The following is a 19,580-nucleotide window of genomic DNA, read 5'->3' on the forward strand; positions in this document are numbered from 1 at the left end:
GGTACCGACGGAGAGGTAAGCGGTTTCCCGACTGTCATAACTTAAAACTTTGAAACTTTAAAACTTTTCAACATACCTGGCGTAATTGTGCACGGCGTGTTCTACCTGTGTCAGAACATATGCGCGTCTGCATAGTTTATTAACTTAGGTGTTGTCTTGGTATTTTGAGGGAAGTCACTTCAGCGTTCAAAGCAGAGCATGTAATAGACATTCATACGAATGTCTCTGTTTTTAGACCTTGAACCTCGAATTCCATGGTTCATTGTTTATTCATTTTCCCCGCATTTTATTCAACTTTGCTGGGCGGGGCCTCCTTCAAACCCGAGTCATTACCGGGTGAGGTGAGGCTCACTTCTCGTGCTGATCAGGTAAGCACTTGAGATTGAGGCACAGCGTTTTAAGCTAGAGTTTGCTCGATGGTTTCACTCACTTTATTGTCTCTCGTATTTCCGTAGATGTTCATATACATACTGACAGTACGAAGAAGCGATACACCATAACAAGGTTGTATTTTTTAACATTGTTTCACGAAAAAAATTTTTTCACTCACTTTTGATGCAGTAGCGATAATATAATGAAGGTCCTGACGAAAGCCATTTGACCCTCCAGGCAAGCAGGCTGAAACATGTCGACCCTATTGTCAAACAGCCTATTTGTTAGCAGCTGTTTCTGCACCATTTTTAGATAAGGATTGGCAGGAATACTTCTCAATAAACTTTCTTTTTTCCTCCTTATCCTTTTTTAACATTTCACCTTACAGCACTGCACCACTTATATATCATTTTGGTATATATCACACATCTTGCCCTGACTAGTGGCTTGGCTGTCTTCTCTCCTTCCCCCTCCACGGGCCTCAAAAATGTGCTCCGGTTATTAACTAACCACGAATGAAACTCCAAGATGGAGTGAATCACAGTGGTGGGAAGGTGAGGATATCCAGATGATGATATTCACCAATCACTGGTTTTTGATGGAAATCCTAATAAATCCTACAGCACTTTGAGGCTCCTTTTTCAAACTCTTTGCTTATTTCCATCTTTTTGGCGACTGTGCCCGTGTTTTCAGACTGACAGATTCCTTGTTGTATTAGTAACTGTATGGGGGATTGATTCTGTCTTAGTCTTTAAATTTTCCCTCGGACCCTCCCCCCCTCTTTTGTAATCATTGTTGTCATGTCACATGTTGAGTGGGAGCCCAATGAAGATATGTCCAAACATTTGCGTACCCTTACTGAAAAAAGTATAACTCATATTAACCTTAAATCAAATGTTTGTTATATGTAATTTATGAATACGCTTTTACTGAAGGAAATAGACTCACCCAGTTAGGACATTTTAGCTTTTCTCATCTTTTACATACTTCGGATGCACCAATTTAACATCTTAAGGGCACCACAGGGTAAATAGTGCTCTAAATAAACCTTAACACATAAATTCTCATGAGTTATCCTTTACCTTCTTCATCAGTAGAACTCTCAGAGTTTGTGCATTTTTGTAAATAATTGGGACTTGAAGATAAAACTGGACTGCTACTGCTGGAAAAGTGGTTGTTTAAATCAGTTGCTCGAGTACCCAGTTCCTTAGTTGGTGTTTCCTACAGAGTAAAAGAAAAAAATACGTTTTACATTTTACCAGACCCAGATTGTTTGAAATTTGTATTTCACTATTTCAACAGCCAAACATTTTGCATGCTTGTCACATATATCAGAGGTGTGTGTCGTAAGGGCTACAGGTTCCAGTAAAGCAAGGAGGAATCATAATTTAGAAGTTCATGTCAGAAGTGACAGCGGCACAAAAAACTTTACCTGAAACTATAGTTCTCAAGTGTTGGTATCTTTTATAACTTCACATGCTTGAATCATTTTCTGCTGTCAAGCTGCCAATGCCACAGTGATTATATTTAAGTAGTAAAGTCAAAATAGCATAGAAACATATAGAAAACCTTTGCTTTAGCAAGCCACTCACCTAATTAAAGAAGTCTTAGAAATGCAACCAATGAGGCAAAGGAAATCTAACCTGCAAGTGTTCAGTCTACTACCCTATATATTTTCTATAACAGGAATGTGAAAGGGAGAACTATAGAGAGCCTATGACTAGGGAGAAGGGAGGGTCGCATGAGAATCTATTAGAGGTAGCAACGCAGGAGAACTTTAGTTACAGGCAAGTAACTTTTTCTCCAGGACTGCCTGAATCAGAACAGAAGCATATGGTACAATTAACAAAGATTCATGCAACAATGCCAATTAAAATTGATGAGGCAATATAATGCTTCAATGGAGCAGGAAGAGGCTTAGCTCAACGGAAATAATGCCAAAGAACTTGCTGGCCCACTGCAGAGTGTCTGGACATTTCTTTAACCATGCAGAAATTTCACAAATATATAACAGCTTGTGTAAGTGACAGCCCTGCAGATGTTAGGCAGGGGAATCCAGCATATAACACCCAGTGTGCAATGGATGACCAGCTTTGAAAGGGCAGCACAAATTTGCGGCGGATTCCATTTTGTTACTCCCCCATTTGAAAATGGGTCATTCTTTCTGTGGAAGGCCAAAATCCGCAAACTATTGGCCAGTTAATCTGAATGTTTTTATCTGATCAAGTTAAAACTTCAAATATAATATAATATTTAGTAAGTGAAGACCTCTTTTCAGCCACCGTATCACTATATTGAAATAAGGTTTTTAGGACCACTGTTCATCGATATGAAAATCTGTTGGGACCTTAGGAAGGACTATAGGGTTAGTACAGTAAAAATAACTTACTTGTAACAATCAGTTTGCAGCCTGTAGTGTTGCAGAGTCACATGCTATAAACACTCTTGCTATCTAATATTGGTACAACGTTTTCCTTTCTGTTTAAAGGTGACTTGTGACGTCGCCCCAACCCACCAGGATGCAGACTCCTCCTTATATTTTGTTTTCTCCTCTTAGAGCAGGTGTAAGAACGAAGAACCTAAGCACTATGAAGTCTGTAAACTGAAGTAAGTAGGTAGTAGCTGAAATTAATGTTACAGTGTCACACATTGTGTGAGCTTAGATCTTAGGAGATGGTACTATAGGCTGAAAACCAACTGTTACAGGTAAGCAACTTTCCTTTATAGCATGTGTAGCTGTAGATTGCATGTTTTACGTAGACAGAAAACAAAGTACCCTTCCCCTCACGCAGTGGATTGTGAGCAGTGAAGAAAGAAGTCTTAAATAATGTTTAAAGAATGTTTCTTCCACTCGTGCTTCGTGACATTACTGAATGCCAAGTAAGTGAAGATTAGTGAGCATGTCAACAGTTGACCAAGCCTTGCATGGCCTTGCATGTCAGCTAAAAAGGCAATTGTGTCTCCCTTTTTAAGGCTAAAGTGTGCACCCTCAGACGTGGCTCAATCATGACAAACTGGAGGTGACTGTTGAAACTAACTTGATACCTTTTCGGCAGATACACGAGTCCGCCGCACAGAATGGGGTGGAGACAGGACAACGAGGAATCTATAGTTCGATTCAGCATCCACAAAAATGAATATTACCAAAGGTAAGTAACTAGTTCTTCTGATGGATATTTCTAACTTCAGCTGCCTAACCTTTACAATAGATACCTAAGCAGTATCTCATAATAGGCAGAGGGTCGGAGCTGTGGACTCGCACCAGAAATTCCTGCAGAAACAAGCGGGCAAATTGCCCCACTTTGCGAAATCGATTGTCTAGGCAGTAGTGACTGATTAGTGCTTGCATGGATGCCCATTTAGCAGCATGGCAGATGTCAAGGAGAAGAACACCCTTCACCAATACCATTAAGATAGCTTTTGGCTTGGGTGGAATGAGATCGGAGACAATTTCAGCCAGGGGATTGCATGCGTTTATACATAGGACAATTAAAGAGGGTCCATTTCTGCCTCACTTTCTGCCTCTTAGCAGCAGTTAAGAGCTGGCTGTTTACATGGTATTCCTTGTTCACTCTATATAAAAATTGAGGAGTCAACAAGCAACAACTTTCCTCCTTTTTCACAGGATGCAGAGGCAATTTTTCTCAAAAGCAGAAAGTGTGATTAACTGACACACATGAAAGGGCGATGCAACCTTTAGCAGAAAGGAAGCACGGGTTCTCAGCACCAATTTCTCAGAAAAGAAAGTGGTACAAAGGTTGTAGTGAGAATGCTTGCAGATCACCGACACAGCGCACAGAAGTGATTATGAAAAGAAAAACGGCCTTGATAATGAGGAGTGATAGAGAGAAACTGTGCATGGGGGATGGATGTTGTGCACTTCAGAAATGTGAGGATCAAGTTAAGGTGCCATTGAGTTAAAATAAAGAGTCTTGGCAGAAACATACATTTTAATATACTTCTCACAGCAGGTGACTTGAATAAACAAGTTTGGTCATGCAAACATAAAAAGTTTGGCCTACATATGACCTTCAACTTTTTGTGCAACGCCTTGTTGGGCCAGAGATAAAGCAAACAAAATAGCATCCGATTATTTAGCCTGTAGAGAACAAAGTGACGGTTCCAAGACCAGGGCACAAAATAATCTTAATGATGCCCGAAGACATAAATTTAGTCGAAGGGTACCCAATTGCAAGAATCACATCCACGACCTCACTAGGCAAGGCAAAACTGCTGAATTGTCACCGGTCAATCTCCATGCATGGAGGTGTAGAATGTGAACATTCAGGTACAGAGCCCTGCCGTATTGCTGAGGTAGAAGGCCCTCCAGGGGAGGCAGATGAGTTAGGCAGTAAATGCTCAGGCTCAATGGATCAGGGAACCATACTCACCCGATTCAAACTGGGGCTATCAAAATGACTTGCGCCTAGTTCATCCTGACCTTCAACTCGAGGCACGAGAGGCTGCAGAGAAAATGTATAGAGAACTCCTATGCACTGCTACAGGCAGAATGCGTCCCTGGGGACCCTCTTGGCAGGAACACCAGCAAGCAGTAATGTAAACACTGCTCTTTCTTGTCATAGGCGAAAAGATCCAGTTAGGGCACACCTCAATGGTCCTAAGATGTTGTTAGGCATTCCAGGATGAAGATGCCATTCGTGGTCTGGCAGCTGACATCTCATGAGCTTGGCCGCCCCTATGTTTAGACACTTCGCAAATGATTGGCCAGCAGGGAGATCCATGGACGGTTGAGCCATCACCAAAGGCACAGTGCCTACCAGCACAATATCCAAGACCACACACTGCCTTGCTTGATGCCATACCGCATGCAGTCAAGTTGTTGTCAGAGACCTTACTTTGAGGGATGGGAGAAAGGCTAGCAGAGCCAGACGGGTAGCATGGAACTCTAGGAGATTGATATAGAGTCTCTATTTCACTGGGGACCAAAGACCTCTAATTTCTTCCGCTCCCAGGTGACTGTCCCAACCCAAAGCTGGGGTATAAAGATTGTACTGCCACATGGCAAGCTGGTATTCAATTGTCACCACCGAAGATTCTGAGCTGTCTCCTCAGGGATGTAGAACAGAAGACCACATGGTATTGCACCCAATGAAACAAAAAGTTTTGCTGCAAGGCCTGCAGTTACCAGTGAGCACAATGAACCAGGAAGATGCATGGGGCTAGCAGTCTAAAAATGCTCATAAGCAATCTCACCTAGATCGAGAACTAATCCTGAAGAATCGAGATCATAGCCAATGTCCTGGACATGTTGCATGGTGGAATTGCCTTGAACGCTCTTGGTGAAGGGAAGCCTATGTGTTGAGTAATAAAGGACTTGGGCTCACCCAGGGAAATCAGTAAGAATGAAAGAATGGTGACCGTCATTGGGAGGAGGTCTATGACATATTGCGGCAAGCCCACATTGAGCAGCCAGTTGTCAAGATACATACATATATCCCTGACCTGTAAAGGTTGGCTGCTACCATCGCCATGACCTTTGTAAACACCCAAGGGGCAAGGCGAGGGGCTGAAGGGTAAAATGGCAAATACTCCAACCTCAGAAGAGTCTGGGGGACTGCTGGACTGGCACATGAAACTACACATACTGCAAGTTCAAGGAGACCATTCAATCCCATAGACCCAGGTTTGACAGAACATGGGCCAGAATGAAAATGTTGTACCATTCCTTTCATAGAACAGGACAAAGATCAAATCGGTTAGAGACCTCTGTCCTTCTTGGGCACTGGGAAGTTGCATGAGTAACACCCCCTCTTGCCATTTTCCAATTCCAGTAAACTCTTGATGGTCCCCTTGGTCAATAGCATCTCGAATACCTGCTAAAGGGGGCAGCATATTCTGCTGAAACTTGAGTAGGAAGGGGTAGGATACAAGGGGGGGGATGAGCAGGCATATCCTTTTTGAACAATTTGCAGCACTTACCAATCTGAATTTCTGGATTCTCAGCCAGGTAGAAAACATTGAGTCGTGCCCCCAACAGCTGTGCAAGATCCTGCAAGGGGAAATCAAAGTGGTTTGGAAGCGGTTTCAGCAGGTAAAAAGGAGGTGGAAGATCTTTGCCGTTGATGGCCCCATGACTCTGGCTGCTACCACATCCTTTGCACCCGCAAAAGGTCTGGATTGGCTGCCAAATTGATTGACAGGGCTGGGAATTTCGTTAGGCTAGACTACCAAAGTAGCTTATGAATTTTCAACATTGTTGGAGGACCTGGCAGCCCAGTTAAAGCAAGCTATGGGAAAGGGCGACAATACTACGGTCTTTAAAATGTTCTCGGGCTGAATCAGCCTTTTCTATAAATAGTCTGGATCCATTAAAGGTCATATCCATTAACGATGCCAACACGTCAATGGAAACCACAGTAGCTCGCGTCCAGGAATGATGCTTGATCACCACACCGGTGCCCATGGCTTGGCCCACACAGGCATGGCTAGCCCTCGTGCATCCTGAATTGGGCAAAGGCTGTCCAGAATTCTTTAGGGGAGGCTGGCAAGATCTCGCTGGTCATGTGCCAAAAACATGCATGTAAACAACCTAGTAGACAGACTGCACTTTGGAACTGAAGGGCCAAATTGGGAGAGGGAACACAATATTTTGCAGAACACGCCAATGTGCTTCGAGTCCCTATCTGGTGGCGCTGGAAAATATGTGTTTGAGTTAACCTTGCCCTTGGACGCCTAGACCACTAAGCTTTCTGGGGATGGATGTTGGGTGACAAAGGCCAGGTCACCAGAGGCTGATTTATGTTGTCCACAGGTGAGCGATTGACTGGGGGAGTGTAACAAAAATGTGTTCACGTATTCTTTTAAGTATTTCTTAAGGCCTCTTTGAAAGACAAAGGATCCCATTCGGCAGGCCGAAGCTGGAAAATTTCTTTAACGGTAGGTAGCAATAAATGAAGTACTTCAGCTGCTCTGTGGACAACCACAGCAAAGGACTCACTTTAGTCTGTGGGTGGAGATTCTAATTCAATCTCAGGAGTAGTGCCCAACCCCCAACCATTTTGTTAGTTCATATACAATTCAAATAACAGTATATTGATATGTCAACGCCAACATTGTGTGGCATGTTCTGAAGCCCCTGAACCGCATCCAAATCAGAGGGAAACAGGGGCACTAGCCTCCTATAGAAGTGCTGTCTAGGGAGAGGCTGCACTTTGGTGATTTCAAAGCACAACAAAGAGCTAGCACGGGCAGACATCAGCTCTTGGTTGGACACTAGTGCAGAGACCGGATTTGGTATTAATGCCTTCAGGTCGGTGCAGTCAGGACCAGGGTGTTCTCTGGGATAGAGCTCAACTATGGGTTGGTGCCGGAAATGGCCAAGGAAAGTGGCCCAGCGGAGTCAGTTTGGTCCAGAGAAGGATCTGCTAGCAGAATTGTTACTGATGACATGCTTGGCTTCGTATGGCCTGAAGGAGCTCCATAGGGAGTCTGCCTGGGCTTGAAGAGCTGCAGCATGGCCTCATTGAAGGCCTTTATCTGCTGCAGTTCCAGCGACAGCCAGGGGAAATTGGGGCTATTGGGGGCAGCATTGGAATAGGCTGAGAGTCGGAAGATGTGGAGTCAGCCCTTGGAATTCCAAATGCACAACTTCTCATCTGTTCTGAAGGGGTGAGAGGGGAACAAATCCTGCTTGACCTTCCTGTAATTATGACATTACCAGGATAGAGCTCAGCACTTGGAGCAGGAATGACGTGGTGATTTCTCCAAGAGCTCCCCTGCTTTTACTTGGATCTACCAGTGAGTAGTGGAGGTGGTGTGTTGGATCGTTTCCAGCAGGAGACTGTGGAGTTAGAGTTGTAGGCTTAGACACTGGTGTAGAAGCCAGTCTAGGTCGCCGAGTAGACACTAGGAGGATAAAAAGCAGCTGGGAGCCTAGCTGACTACACTGACATGAAATGCAGTTTATCAAATTCACTGGGATACTCATAATGGGTTGACAACAGTATTGTGGTTCTTCATAATATTCATTTTAGATTTGGTCACCATGGGGACAACCATGTCTTCAGTGAGTCTATCTTTTTAGACCGCAAAATACCTACCAGGTTAGTCCCGTTGATGTTGATCGTGCCCATACTGCTCCTCCTGCTGTTTCTGTATATGAGTTGGCCTAGAGTGATACCAAATGGAATGTCCTGAGATTTTCCTTCGGTATCATTCTATTATGTGTGAATGGTGAAACTTTGCTAGGAGACGTATTCTGAGATTTTAAAGGAGTTAAATGTTCAATGAAGGCTCATACAGCTGTTTTTGTGAATTGTCCAGATAGTTTCGCCAACGGAATTGTTAGACAATCTCATCATCATTGTGGTCTTCACTGATGGTAGAGATGTAGCTGTGCTCCTCGAGGGTCCTGTTGACAACAGTGTGTCAGGGAATAGAGGTGTTGAGGGTGATGTCATCTACGTAGGCAACAAAGTAGACAGAGAAGCAGCAATGGTGTGCTGATTTCTCAATGGTTAGGTTGTGACAGTATCATTGGAGGCTATTGTTACTGGTGATCACAGACATTGGTCTTGGTATTTCTTTTCTAAGCAAGACGCACCTCTGTAAATGCTTTAATTGGCCTGCACAGCTATCTGTTGAGTTTTTTGGTGGTCTTTTTCAGCAGTTCTCGAAATGTGGATGGCCACTGCTTGCCAAATCTTGTCTCATCACCGTTTACCCTACAAGTGCTGTTTGAGAGATTTCTTTACTCATGGAAGTTTCCTCACCTGAAGGTAGATGTTATGAGGTTTTCTTCTTTTGAAAGTACCTGAGCAGGCAACACCCCCAGAGCATTTACGATTTCGGTGGGAAAGGTACAACAGATTTTGCAATACTTGGGTTGATACCAAAGAGAAAGAGAGGGACATGCAAATGCACCCAGCATGTGGATGTTAGACTTGACAGCGTAAGGGGGCCATTGCAAGCCTACGCTTTTCATTTCATTTGTTATAACAGTGTTTGAAATAGTTTTTAAACTTTATGAAAATTAATAATTGAAACCTTACGTAAAACACAAACGCCGATTCTCAAAAACTCAGAAACTCAAATGTGATGCTAAAGGCTAAACGCACATCTTTAGTTACCAGCATTGGCAAGATTCATTATTTTAAGATCCTCACTCTTGATCAGGGTTGTCCCCTTGGGGAAGATATTTGATACAAACAAGATAAGTGAGAAAGGGGTCTTGCGCCTTTCAGTATCTTCAAACTTTCATAAGGGACATATAAATAACCACATCTGGTCTGTATGGTAGTGTGGCGGTTATTCTCATTTGCCTCTCATTGGTAAAATGTCATTATGGCCAATGTTCAAATGCTTCATAATGCCATTAACAATGTCAGATATATTAACATTTAGTTTTGTGGGGAAACAGCCATTTACAACAAATTTAATACAACACATGCCAACACAATGCAACTACCATTACATCGCAATGCCATTACAACGCATGACATTACAACGCATGACATTACAACGCATGACATTACAACGCATGACATTACAACGCATGGCATTACCACGCGTGCCTTTACCACGCGTGCCTTTTCCACGCATGCCTTTTCCACGCATGCCTTTACAACGAATTTTGTGGTAAAGGCATGAATAGTAAAGGCATATATGTTTTACATGCAAGTATATGGTAAGTGTAGGGTTTAGGATGGGTTTGGGGTGTAGGGATACAGGTTTTGGGGTGCCAAGGTTAATTTTAGGGTTCAGTGTGGATTTTGGGGTGCCAAGGGTAATTATACGTTTTAGGGTTGGTATGGGTTTTGGGGTAGTAATGGTAATTTTAGGGTTGCTTTGGGTTTTGGAGTGCTCAGAGTAATTTTAGGGTTCAGCGTGGTTTTGGGGTGCACAGGGTAATATTACGGTTCAGGGTGGGTTTCGGTTTTTGGGTGCCCAGGGTAATTTTAGGGCTCAAGGTGGGTATGGGATTTGGGGTGCCCAAGGTAATTTTAGGGTTTAGGGTAGGAATGGGTTTTGGGGTGCTCAAGGTCATTTTAGGGTTCAGGGTGGGTTTGGGTTTTGGGGAGCCAAGGGTAATTTTAAGGTTCAGTGTGGTTTTGGGGTGCTAAGGGTAATTTTAAGTTTTATGGTGGGCATGGGTTTAGGGGTGCCCGTGGTAATTTTAGGGTTGGTTTGGGTTTTGGGGGGTAAGGTTAATTTGGGGGCTCAGGGTTTGTTTGGGGGTGCCAAGGGAAATTTAAGGGTTGAGGGGGGGGGGGGGGGAGTATGAGTTTTGGGGTGCTAAGGGTAATTTTGGGGTTCAGGGTGGGTTTGGGTTGCCATGGATAAGTTTAGGGGCAATAGTTAATGGGGTACAAAGGGAAATATTTGGGTTTTAGCGGGTATATATATATATATATATATATAAATACTTCACTATTAAGAACAAATTAAGTGAAGAATCCAACAAGAGATCAGAACTGGACACGACCACAAGTACAGTATGCACAAGTGACAACAATGCAAGAGGACTGGTGGTATCAGACATGCAAGCTATCAATATCCTAAATGCATTGGGCAGAGGTCAGGAAGATGTGAGTAATACACAAGAGGTTTCAGAATATGAAGGGATCAATATCTCCAAATCTTGCAAAAACCCTTTCAAACCGGCCTCGACATTTATGCCAACAATGCCGCGTGATTCCATAGACGTATTCCAAGAGCGAGTCACTGATGAACTGAAAAAATTACAGCACCAGACTCTAAGTAACAAAACAAAACCTACCCAAAGGATGAAAGACTATTTCAATTTAATGTCCAAATTGAAGGAAAACAGCAATGTCATTATCAATAAATCAGATAAAGGAGGCAACGTAGTCTTATGGGGTAAAAAAGAATATAAGGAGGAAGCATATCTTCACCTTAACAATTCAGAATGTTATCGTAGAATACCTAGAGCATTGATTGCCAGCACAAATAAACAGTACAAAGATGAACTATATATCTGGCATAAGGAAGGCCTGCTTACGAAGGAAGAATTACAATTTTTGAACAAAGAATATCCGGTCCTTCCAAGTATTTATTTCATCCCTAAGGTACATAAGGGAGTCAAACCGATTCCAGGACGCCCTATAGTATCGGCAATCAATGGCATATTTGAGAATACCTCGAAATACATAGACTTTTTCCTCCAAGAGTTGGTGATTAAGTTGCCTAGCTACATAAGAGACACTACGGACTTCTTACACAAATTGAACAACCTTAATGTACCTTCTGATGTTATTTTAATGACTATGGACATCACAGCGTTATACACCAGCATAGCTCACGAAGATGGGTTAAAGGCTGTGAAATATTTTTTGGGTGAAAGAGATATTGAGTTTTACAACCACAACAACATGTTACTGAAAATGATTAGTATTTGTCTGAATAACAATATGTTTCAGTTCAATAGTGAGACGTTTCAACAGTTAAGAGGCGTGGCGATGGGGGCATGCTTCTCTCCCAGCTATGCATGTTTGCATGTAGGCTGGTGGGAGAAGCATGTCCTCAGAGCCCGCTTTGTGAAACAGTGGTCGAACAATATTTATTCTGGCATGGTGGCGTTACATAGATGACGTTTTTGTTATCTGGAAGGGTACAGAAATAGAAGCATTAGAATTTGTCAAAAACATCAATGACAATGACCTAAATCTGGAATTCACGGTAGATGTGAGCACTGGTGTAGTTAACTTTCTCGATGTAACAGTTTATGCTAAGGACGGGGAATTGGAGACTAGTTTGTTTCGTAAAAAGACATCAGGGAATACGGTACTGCACGCAGAGAGTTTCCACCCACAACACACAATAAAAAGCATTCCATATGGGGAATTCCTGCGTATCCACAGAGCATGCAGTACTATAGCAGCGCGCGACCAACATCAGTTGGATGCTAAGAACAGACTATTGGCGCGTGGATATGAGGAATTAAGTCTAAACAAAGCAATGATTAAAGCAAACCTCAAAAATAGGGATGACCTTTTGACAGTTAATAATACTACGAATCAGGAAACTCCAGCAGTCACCAATATGGCTCCCGATAATGATTTGACCAAAAATGAAATAAGACTGATTACAACCTACAGCAGACAGGCTAAGAAAATTAAAAATATAATCCGTAAGGAGTGGCCCATTGTGCTGACTGACCCCACCCTGAAGACAGTACTTCCCAACACTCCCACCGTCACATATAGACGTGCGTTCTCTATGAGCGATGAACTGGTTTCCAGTAGTCCGGAAGTATCGGTAGGTGGTACTTGGCTCACTCCTACTAAGGGATTTTTCAAATGCTCCTCCTGCAGAGCTTGTAAGTTTGTAACCAACACTAACCACTATATGACACCTTTTAGCGACAAGCCCAAATATTTAAAGGGACATTATACATGTCGCACTGACCATGTGGTTTACATATTGCAGTGTACATGTAAACTCCAATATGTTGGTAGTACTAAGCTACAAGCCTACAATAGAATTCTGCAGCATTTACGTGCTATAGTCAACTCCGATCCCACGTACCCAGTAGCCAGACACTTTAAAGCTTGCCATAATAACAATCTGAGCTGTCTGAGCTACTTCATTATAGATTCGGTACAAAAGCAAAAGAGAGGTGGTAATCGTGAAAAAACCCTCAGGCAATTGGAGTGTAAATATATACTGGAGTTAGACACACGTATACCAGGAGGTTTGAACAATGGGGAAGATTTGCATCATTTTTTATAAGAACATATGATTATTACATTATATTGAAGTCTGCTGGGTTCGCCTGTTCTTATTTGTACATATGGGTTTTCTCCTTTTTCCTTTATCGGTCTGCATACAGTTATATGCATAGCTGTATTAGAGTGTGTCTCCAACTCTTATGATGTTCATAGAGGAGTGACTACGACATCTCATATATTTTCATCTGTATACCTTATATATGCGAGTAGAGATTAGGGGTATTTTAGGTATCTAAGCTTACTCAGGGCCATTACACACATATAGTCTGTGTGTTTTTAAGTGTGCTTTTATACTATTTTTTGTGTGCCCCCTTTTAGTGATTTTATCAGACATTCCAATTTTCCAGACGTATTTTAGATTTGTACTATGAATTATGTATAGGGTATGTACTTTGGTTAATAATGTATGCTTTGCATATTTTGCACATGATATTGGGATTTTGTACATTGAGCCGTATTTGCACATTCAAATATGAAAGTTGCTGGATTTGCACATGTTCTTTGCAGATTTGCACATCTTGCTGTATTTGCACACTTATTACCATTTTGCTTATTTTGCACACATTTTGCGTAATTTGCACAATTTTGGTATATGAAGTTTTCTCTTTGTACATCTCCCAAGTCAGTTCAATATACCAAAAAGCTTTTTGCATTTGAGTTAATTACCGTGTTTTTACCCATATTCATTATATAAGTACATACTTAGTATTTTTGTGGAAGTGGTCGAATTTGCTTACATATGGGATTTATCCCGGTATGTGTCTATGAGAGAGAATCTCAACCAAGCATTAGTATTTGCTCTATGTCTATACGTAAAGTATGTTTTCTATGTCTGTACGTAGGGTGTCACACAATTTGTTTAAAAGTATCACGTTCTGTTCGTGTCAATCATGTGATCAAGACCGCTGTGACGGTCGAAACGCGTCAGAACCTAATGGAGTTTGAGAGCAAATAAACCGAGCAATTTGGTTGTACCAGCATACTTGTGTCCGTGTCTTGCAGTAGCACCGGCTGGTGTTACGAAAGGAGGAATTGATATATATATATATATATATATATATATATATATATAACACCTACTGGCGGTCGCCAGTAGGTAGATATAGTTAGGACCTATTTGGAATAACTTTGGCACCGATTGACGAATGTTCACAAAATGTTCAAAACTTTTGGTCAGCTCCGGTCCGCTCCTAAAAAGGGGGGTCCCAAAACGCGTTTTCCCCATGCAATTTCCCATAGGACCATTAGCCGCAGCTACAGCCCGAACTGCTGAACAGAATTACACCAAATTTGGCAAAGAGGTAGTCCTTAGTTCAGACTCGTGCCTTTTGCTTAAATGGTGTAAATCTGTTCAGAAGATCCTGAGAAAATGACATTTAAAAGTACATATATATCTATGGCCTCGGAGGATCCGCGTACAGTAAGAGCACCCAGCGTGCACCCTGCTGTGCACGAGCTGCATTCTAATAGGTTTCAGGGGTGTTATAGTTAGCTGGACTTTTCACTTGTACAAAACCATTGAAATTCCCCCGTTATAGTTAGTTCAGCTAACTATAACTTGCGCGCCCGCAATGCACTGCTGATGACGTCACATATTACATCACTCATGACATGGTCAGTGACATCACTCATGACATCACTGATGACATCTCAAATGACATCACTGATGACATCACTGATGACATCACTGATGACATCATCCAGTGAATGTGTGTTTTTCTGAAAATTAAATATGTTTTATATATGTATATCTCAAGGTCGATGGAAGAATAAATGGGTATATAAGTGTCTAAATGGATGATTCGTTTTTGAAAAATTGATTGTGTAACTGACTGATTAAGTGTATCATAGTGAATACATGGCTTAGTGAGTAATGTTTAAATATGTAAATATCTGTATCAGTCTCTCACTTTGTGTATAAGTGGCTGCATGGGTTGGTGAGTAGCTACATGGGTGTCTATATAGGTTATTAGTTGGTTTTTTGAGTTTCAGTCTGAGTGTCTGCATGGTTCGGTGGGGGGTATTATGTAGTGCATAGGTGCATGAATGAGTGACTCACTGTTTGTATGTGTTGAAGACAGCATGTGTGCAGGACTGTATGGGTGGATGAGTGTGTGTATGGGTGTGTTAGTGAGTGAATGACTGTCTCAATAGTGTCTTTATGAGTAACTACATATGTTTTCAACTATTATATGTGACTATTGGTGTATATAAGTGAGTATATGTGAGAGTGAGAGATTGAAAGAGTTCCTGTATGAATAAGTATGTGTTTCTATAAGTGATTGTTTAAAAGACTAAGTATGTGTAAGTTTCCGTAGAAGTAAGTGTGGTGGTGTGTGTATAACTGTATATGCAAGTAAATGTATGTTTGATTCTTTATTAGCATGAGTGACTATGTGTGTGAGTAACTCTATGGATGAGTGGCATTGTGTAACAGGATGTATAGGTGTATGAGTACATATGATGAGTGAGTACATGTATGAGTGACTGTAAAGGACTGTTGGTGAATAAGTGGATGTGTATGTGGATCTTAGAATTACTGAAGAGGTTGTTGTAACTGGTATTGGTATGTCCATTGTTTTGAAAATGTTAGTCTCTATTTTTGAATGTGTGTATCAAAGGTTATATTAGGGTGAGAGGAGGTCTGCCACTCTATCACAAGGATGATGTCATCAGTGATGTCATCAGTGATGTCATTTGAGATGTCATCAGTGATGTCATGAGTGATGTCACTGACCATGTCATGAGTGATGTAATATGTGACGTCATCAGAAGTGCATTGCGGGCGCGCGAGTTATAGTTAGCTGAACTAACTATAACGGGGGAATTTCAATGGTTTTGTACAAGTGAAAAGTCCAGCTAACTATAACACCCCTGAAACCTATGTTTTTTTCTGTGAATTTCAAAGGTTTTTTAAATGCTAATTTCTAACTATGCCTACAGAGATAGGACATGTGAAGAAAGAAGAAAAAATGCACAGAAAGAAAAAAAAGTGCAGAAAGAAGCAACAGAAGTCCTCAAAGACGAAGAAAAGTGCAGGAAGAAGGATAACGTGCAGAAAGAACAAAAAGAAGAGCAGAAAGAAGCCTTGTTGCAAAATCATCCTGTACCCTCAACTTTTTCAGACGGATACTGGTGGTAACTGAGTCTGACAAACCAGTCCTAGAGCCAGTGCTATGTTAAAAGACACTTAGAATACAGTGAAAACACCTACATACACTAGGGAACATTATGCATTGGGGTCCCCCTGTGATTAGCATGACCTCCTCTGTAAACCCCTAGTATATAATAGTATATAGAAAAAGACAAGGGTTCCAGTGGATAATACGAAATTAATAAAACCAATAATCCAGCACAATCGCAATAAATATGTAAGGACTAGAATATCAGGGGGCAAAAGGAATTCTCTACACAGTATATTCAAAATGGCTTTTTATATGAAAAAAACAACAATTAGTGTATACACTTCTTTGAATCAAAAGCGCAAAGCTTGTGCATAGTGTCCCCAAGTGAAACATGGAACCATAAAGTGACTATACATTGTGAAACAAACACATTTCTTAGTACAGGGTTTCCATTATTTTGTGTAGAACGGCCACTTGAGTACAATTTAACACCAGTCCACATATACAATGATGCAAACTGGATAATGGTCCGTCCTATGTACTGGTCGACGGCGTTTCAACCCTTCTGCGAATGTAGGGTCTCTTCAGGACTATCAATGTAGGGACATCTAGAATAAAGTAATAAAATTAGCAAAAGGCCCATATACCGGCACTAGTGCAAGAAACTGTGAAAAGGGTCTCACTTCTACACTAATTACCTGGGTTGTAAAGGAGAACTACTCTTAGTGATGATGTGGTGCCTTAGTGGAAGTGAAAAAAGAAGAAAAGGACTCACGTGAGGACCCAGCCGGGTTACTAATTAACATGTTCAAGGAGAGAAAAGGAATAATTTGCCGCGTAAATGAATCATGACATTGATTGAATTACAAAGCACATACGTCATAGTGTTTCATACGTATAATAAAAATACCTCACGAGATGGAGCGCTGGCTTATCGATGCTATATAGGGGTTGTTGCTAATGCTGTAATGCTCAATCTTCCATTTAACAGCTCCGCTTAATGTAGCCACGTTTTCCTATTTAGTGGAATCTCAGTAAGATAGCTATAGGGTAGAGGAATAATACACCATAAACGAATGTTCCTTATAAGGAAAGACAACGAGTGCCGGGAGGGATTAAGAGTGTTGCAAAGCCTACATCACGCTGTCACTTACTCTGAGTGATGCGGGCGGACAGATCTCCACGTATATCGCTTGTACTTCCTGGATTCAAGTACGTTCCTGGTACAGTGACCACGAAAGAATGCTCCCCTGCGTTAATATGCAGTCAGTTCCGCCTTCCCGTCGGCAGTGTGACTAATGGAGCGCCGAAGTTGTGAGCAATCCATTGCTCCGAGTACCGTGAGAATGAAAACAAAGGACAGACTAGTGCATAGACGGCGATCACGCTCTCGATGCTCTAGTTATATTTAGACTTGGAATAGAGTACTTATATTGCTCTTTGCATACAGTGAGGAAGAGAAGCATTAAATAGCTCTGTCTAACTAGAGAACATTATTGTGCTCCTTAATAGGTACATCACATTTCTATTTACCGAATACTATCTGTCATCCACCCTCTTATAGGAATTCATAGTCTATCGCCATCATTACTGTAGTAGCCACCCAATAATAAAATATTTTTACATAATTATGCAAGATACAGAATAAAAACTGGTTCCTCTACCTATGGCTACAGAAGCGTACCATCTGTACCATTATCCTTAAAACATACATAAGTGGTGATCTGTGCCTGATAGTAGGGGCACCAATCAGCGACCATGTGCTACTAAATACATGCATTGCATTACATTTACCCGCACAATATCTGTCATCCACCCTCATATGAAATCGTATTGTGTAACCATCTTCACTGCAATAGGGAGATTAAGTTCATTTGAATCCTGAGGGTCCCTAGGGTCCAACTAGCCCACTAGGTACCTCCAGTAAGTGCCACAGAGCTGCGTTGCAGAGAGGTGTAAAAAGTGGCACGGCCTGGACCACCTCTCTGCAATGCAGCTCAGTGGCGCTTACTGGAAGCACTTGGTGGGCTAGTTAGCCCCCAGGGGCCCTCAGTATTGAAGGGAAATTATATCCCCAATTTAAAACGTGCCATAGTGCGTGTTTGCACACGTCACCTCAGGCCCCGTCCCCTCCCTTCACCACTGTGTAAACGCGCCCTGTGGCTGTTCTAAGTTGAGAGATTAAGTCCCCTTGAATCCTAAGGGTCCCTAGGGTCAAACTAGACCACTAGGTACCTCCAGTAAGCGCCACAGAGCTGCGTTGCAGAGAGGTGTAAAAAGGGGCTTGGCCTCAGAACACCTGTCTGCAGCGCAGCTCCCTGGCGCATACTGGAGATGCCTGTTGGGCTAGTTGGCCCTCAGGGACCCTCAGTATTGAAGAGGAATTAATTCTCCAACTTACAATTCACCAGGGGGGCGCGTTTGCAGAGTGCTGCAATGAGGGGGCAAGGCCTCCGGCACGATGCCAGTCTTTTATTTATTTTAATTTTTTAAGAAGGGGGGCTGTGTGGTTCCCCTTCTTATTCTAATTTATTGGCCCCGATGACCCCATCCCCCAGGGCCTGTCTCCTAATTATATTTTTTTGACCCCAGTCCCCAGGGCCGGCCACTGTTTTTTATTATTTTTAAAAAATATATATTTATAGACACACCTAGGACATGCTGGACAAACCGTACGTACCTATCACCATGACGATTTGCGTGATATTCATTAAAAGGCGACTATGCATACAATGAATCCACGTGGAATGTATTTACACCACTAGTGAAGCTCTGACATGTCTGATGCCCTACCGTGCCTAATCCCGGTAGACACCCTTGTCGTTTATTTATACAAACATGGGTAGCTATTGACGGGCACATTTAATACACATGCACACCAAGCCATTCAAAGGGGATTCGACAAAAATTCGACCAAAACTATGCAAGAAAACCCCCTCACGGTTAATAAAACACACATCCACTGCCGGATGTGTAATACTTTTTATTTTACTCTATGGAAAGGGGACGAATATCACTTGAGAGTCACAGCGCGCTCCTGGCAGAGCCCAATGCTGTGTTACACCCACCATTGCCTGCTGAGTGCGACACACCTCTGTGTTGTATTCCACTAGCTAGTGCATATGCTATGACACTCTCTAGCCCATATGCACTGTAACACCACCCCGTGAATATGTCATGCCACACTTGTCTTCGCACGGGTTATATTGCCCCATCTAACGTGCCTTCCTCGATGCCTATGTTATAACGCACAGTGCTATGCCATACATATTACAATCAGGGATCCATATCTTTGTCACAGTGCATATGCAACGTTACACTCCCCAGCACATATTTTATATTACAACTTTAGAGACTAGTTAGGTTACACAAC

General features: G+C 42.1%; 1 protein-coding gene across 1 annotated transcript in view; it reads right to left on the reverse strand.

Annotated features, from left to right (window-relative positions):
* Positions 1-19,580, reverse strand: part of LMTK2 (lemur tyrosine kinase 2) — a 215,770-nt gene that overhangs the window by 47,102 nt on the left and 149,088 nt on the right. The window contains exon 12 of the mRNA XM_085629011.1: positions 1,455-1,593. Coding sequence (XP_085485137.1) covers positions 1,455-1,593 — 139 coding nt within the window. The remainder of the gene's footprint in view (positions 1-1,454; positions 1,594-19,580) is intronic.

The sequence above is a fragment of the Triturus cristatus genome, chromosome 10 (genome assembly GCF_964204655.1).
Source record: "Triturus cristatus chromosome 10, aTriCri1.1, whole genome shotgun sequence".
Taxonomy (NCBI): domain Eukaryota; kingdom Metazoa; phylum Chordata; class Amphibia; order Caudata; family Salamandridae; genus Triturus; species Triturus cristatus.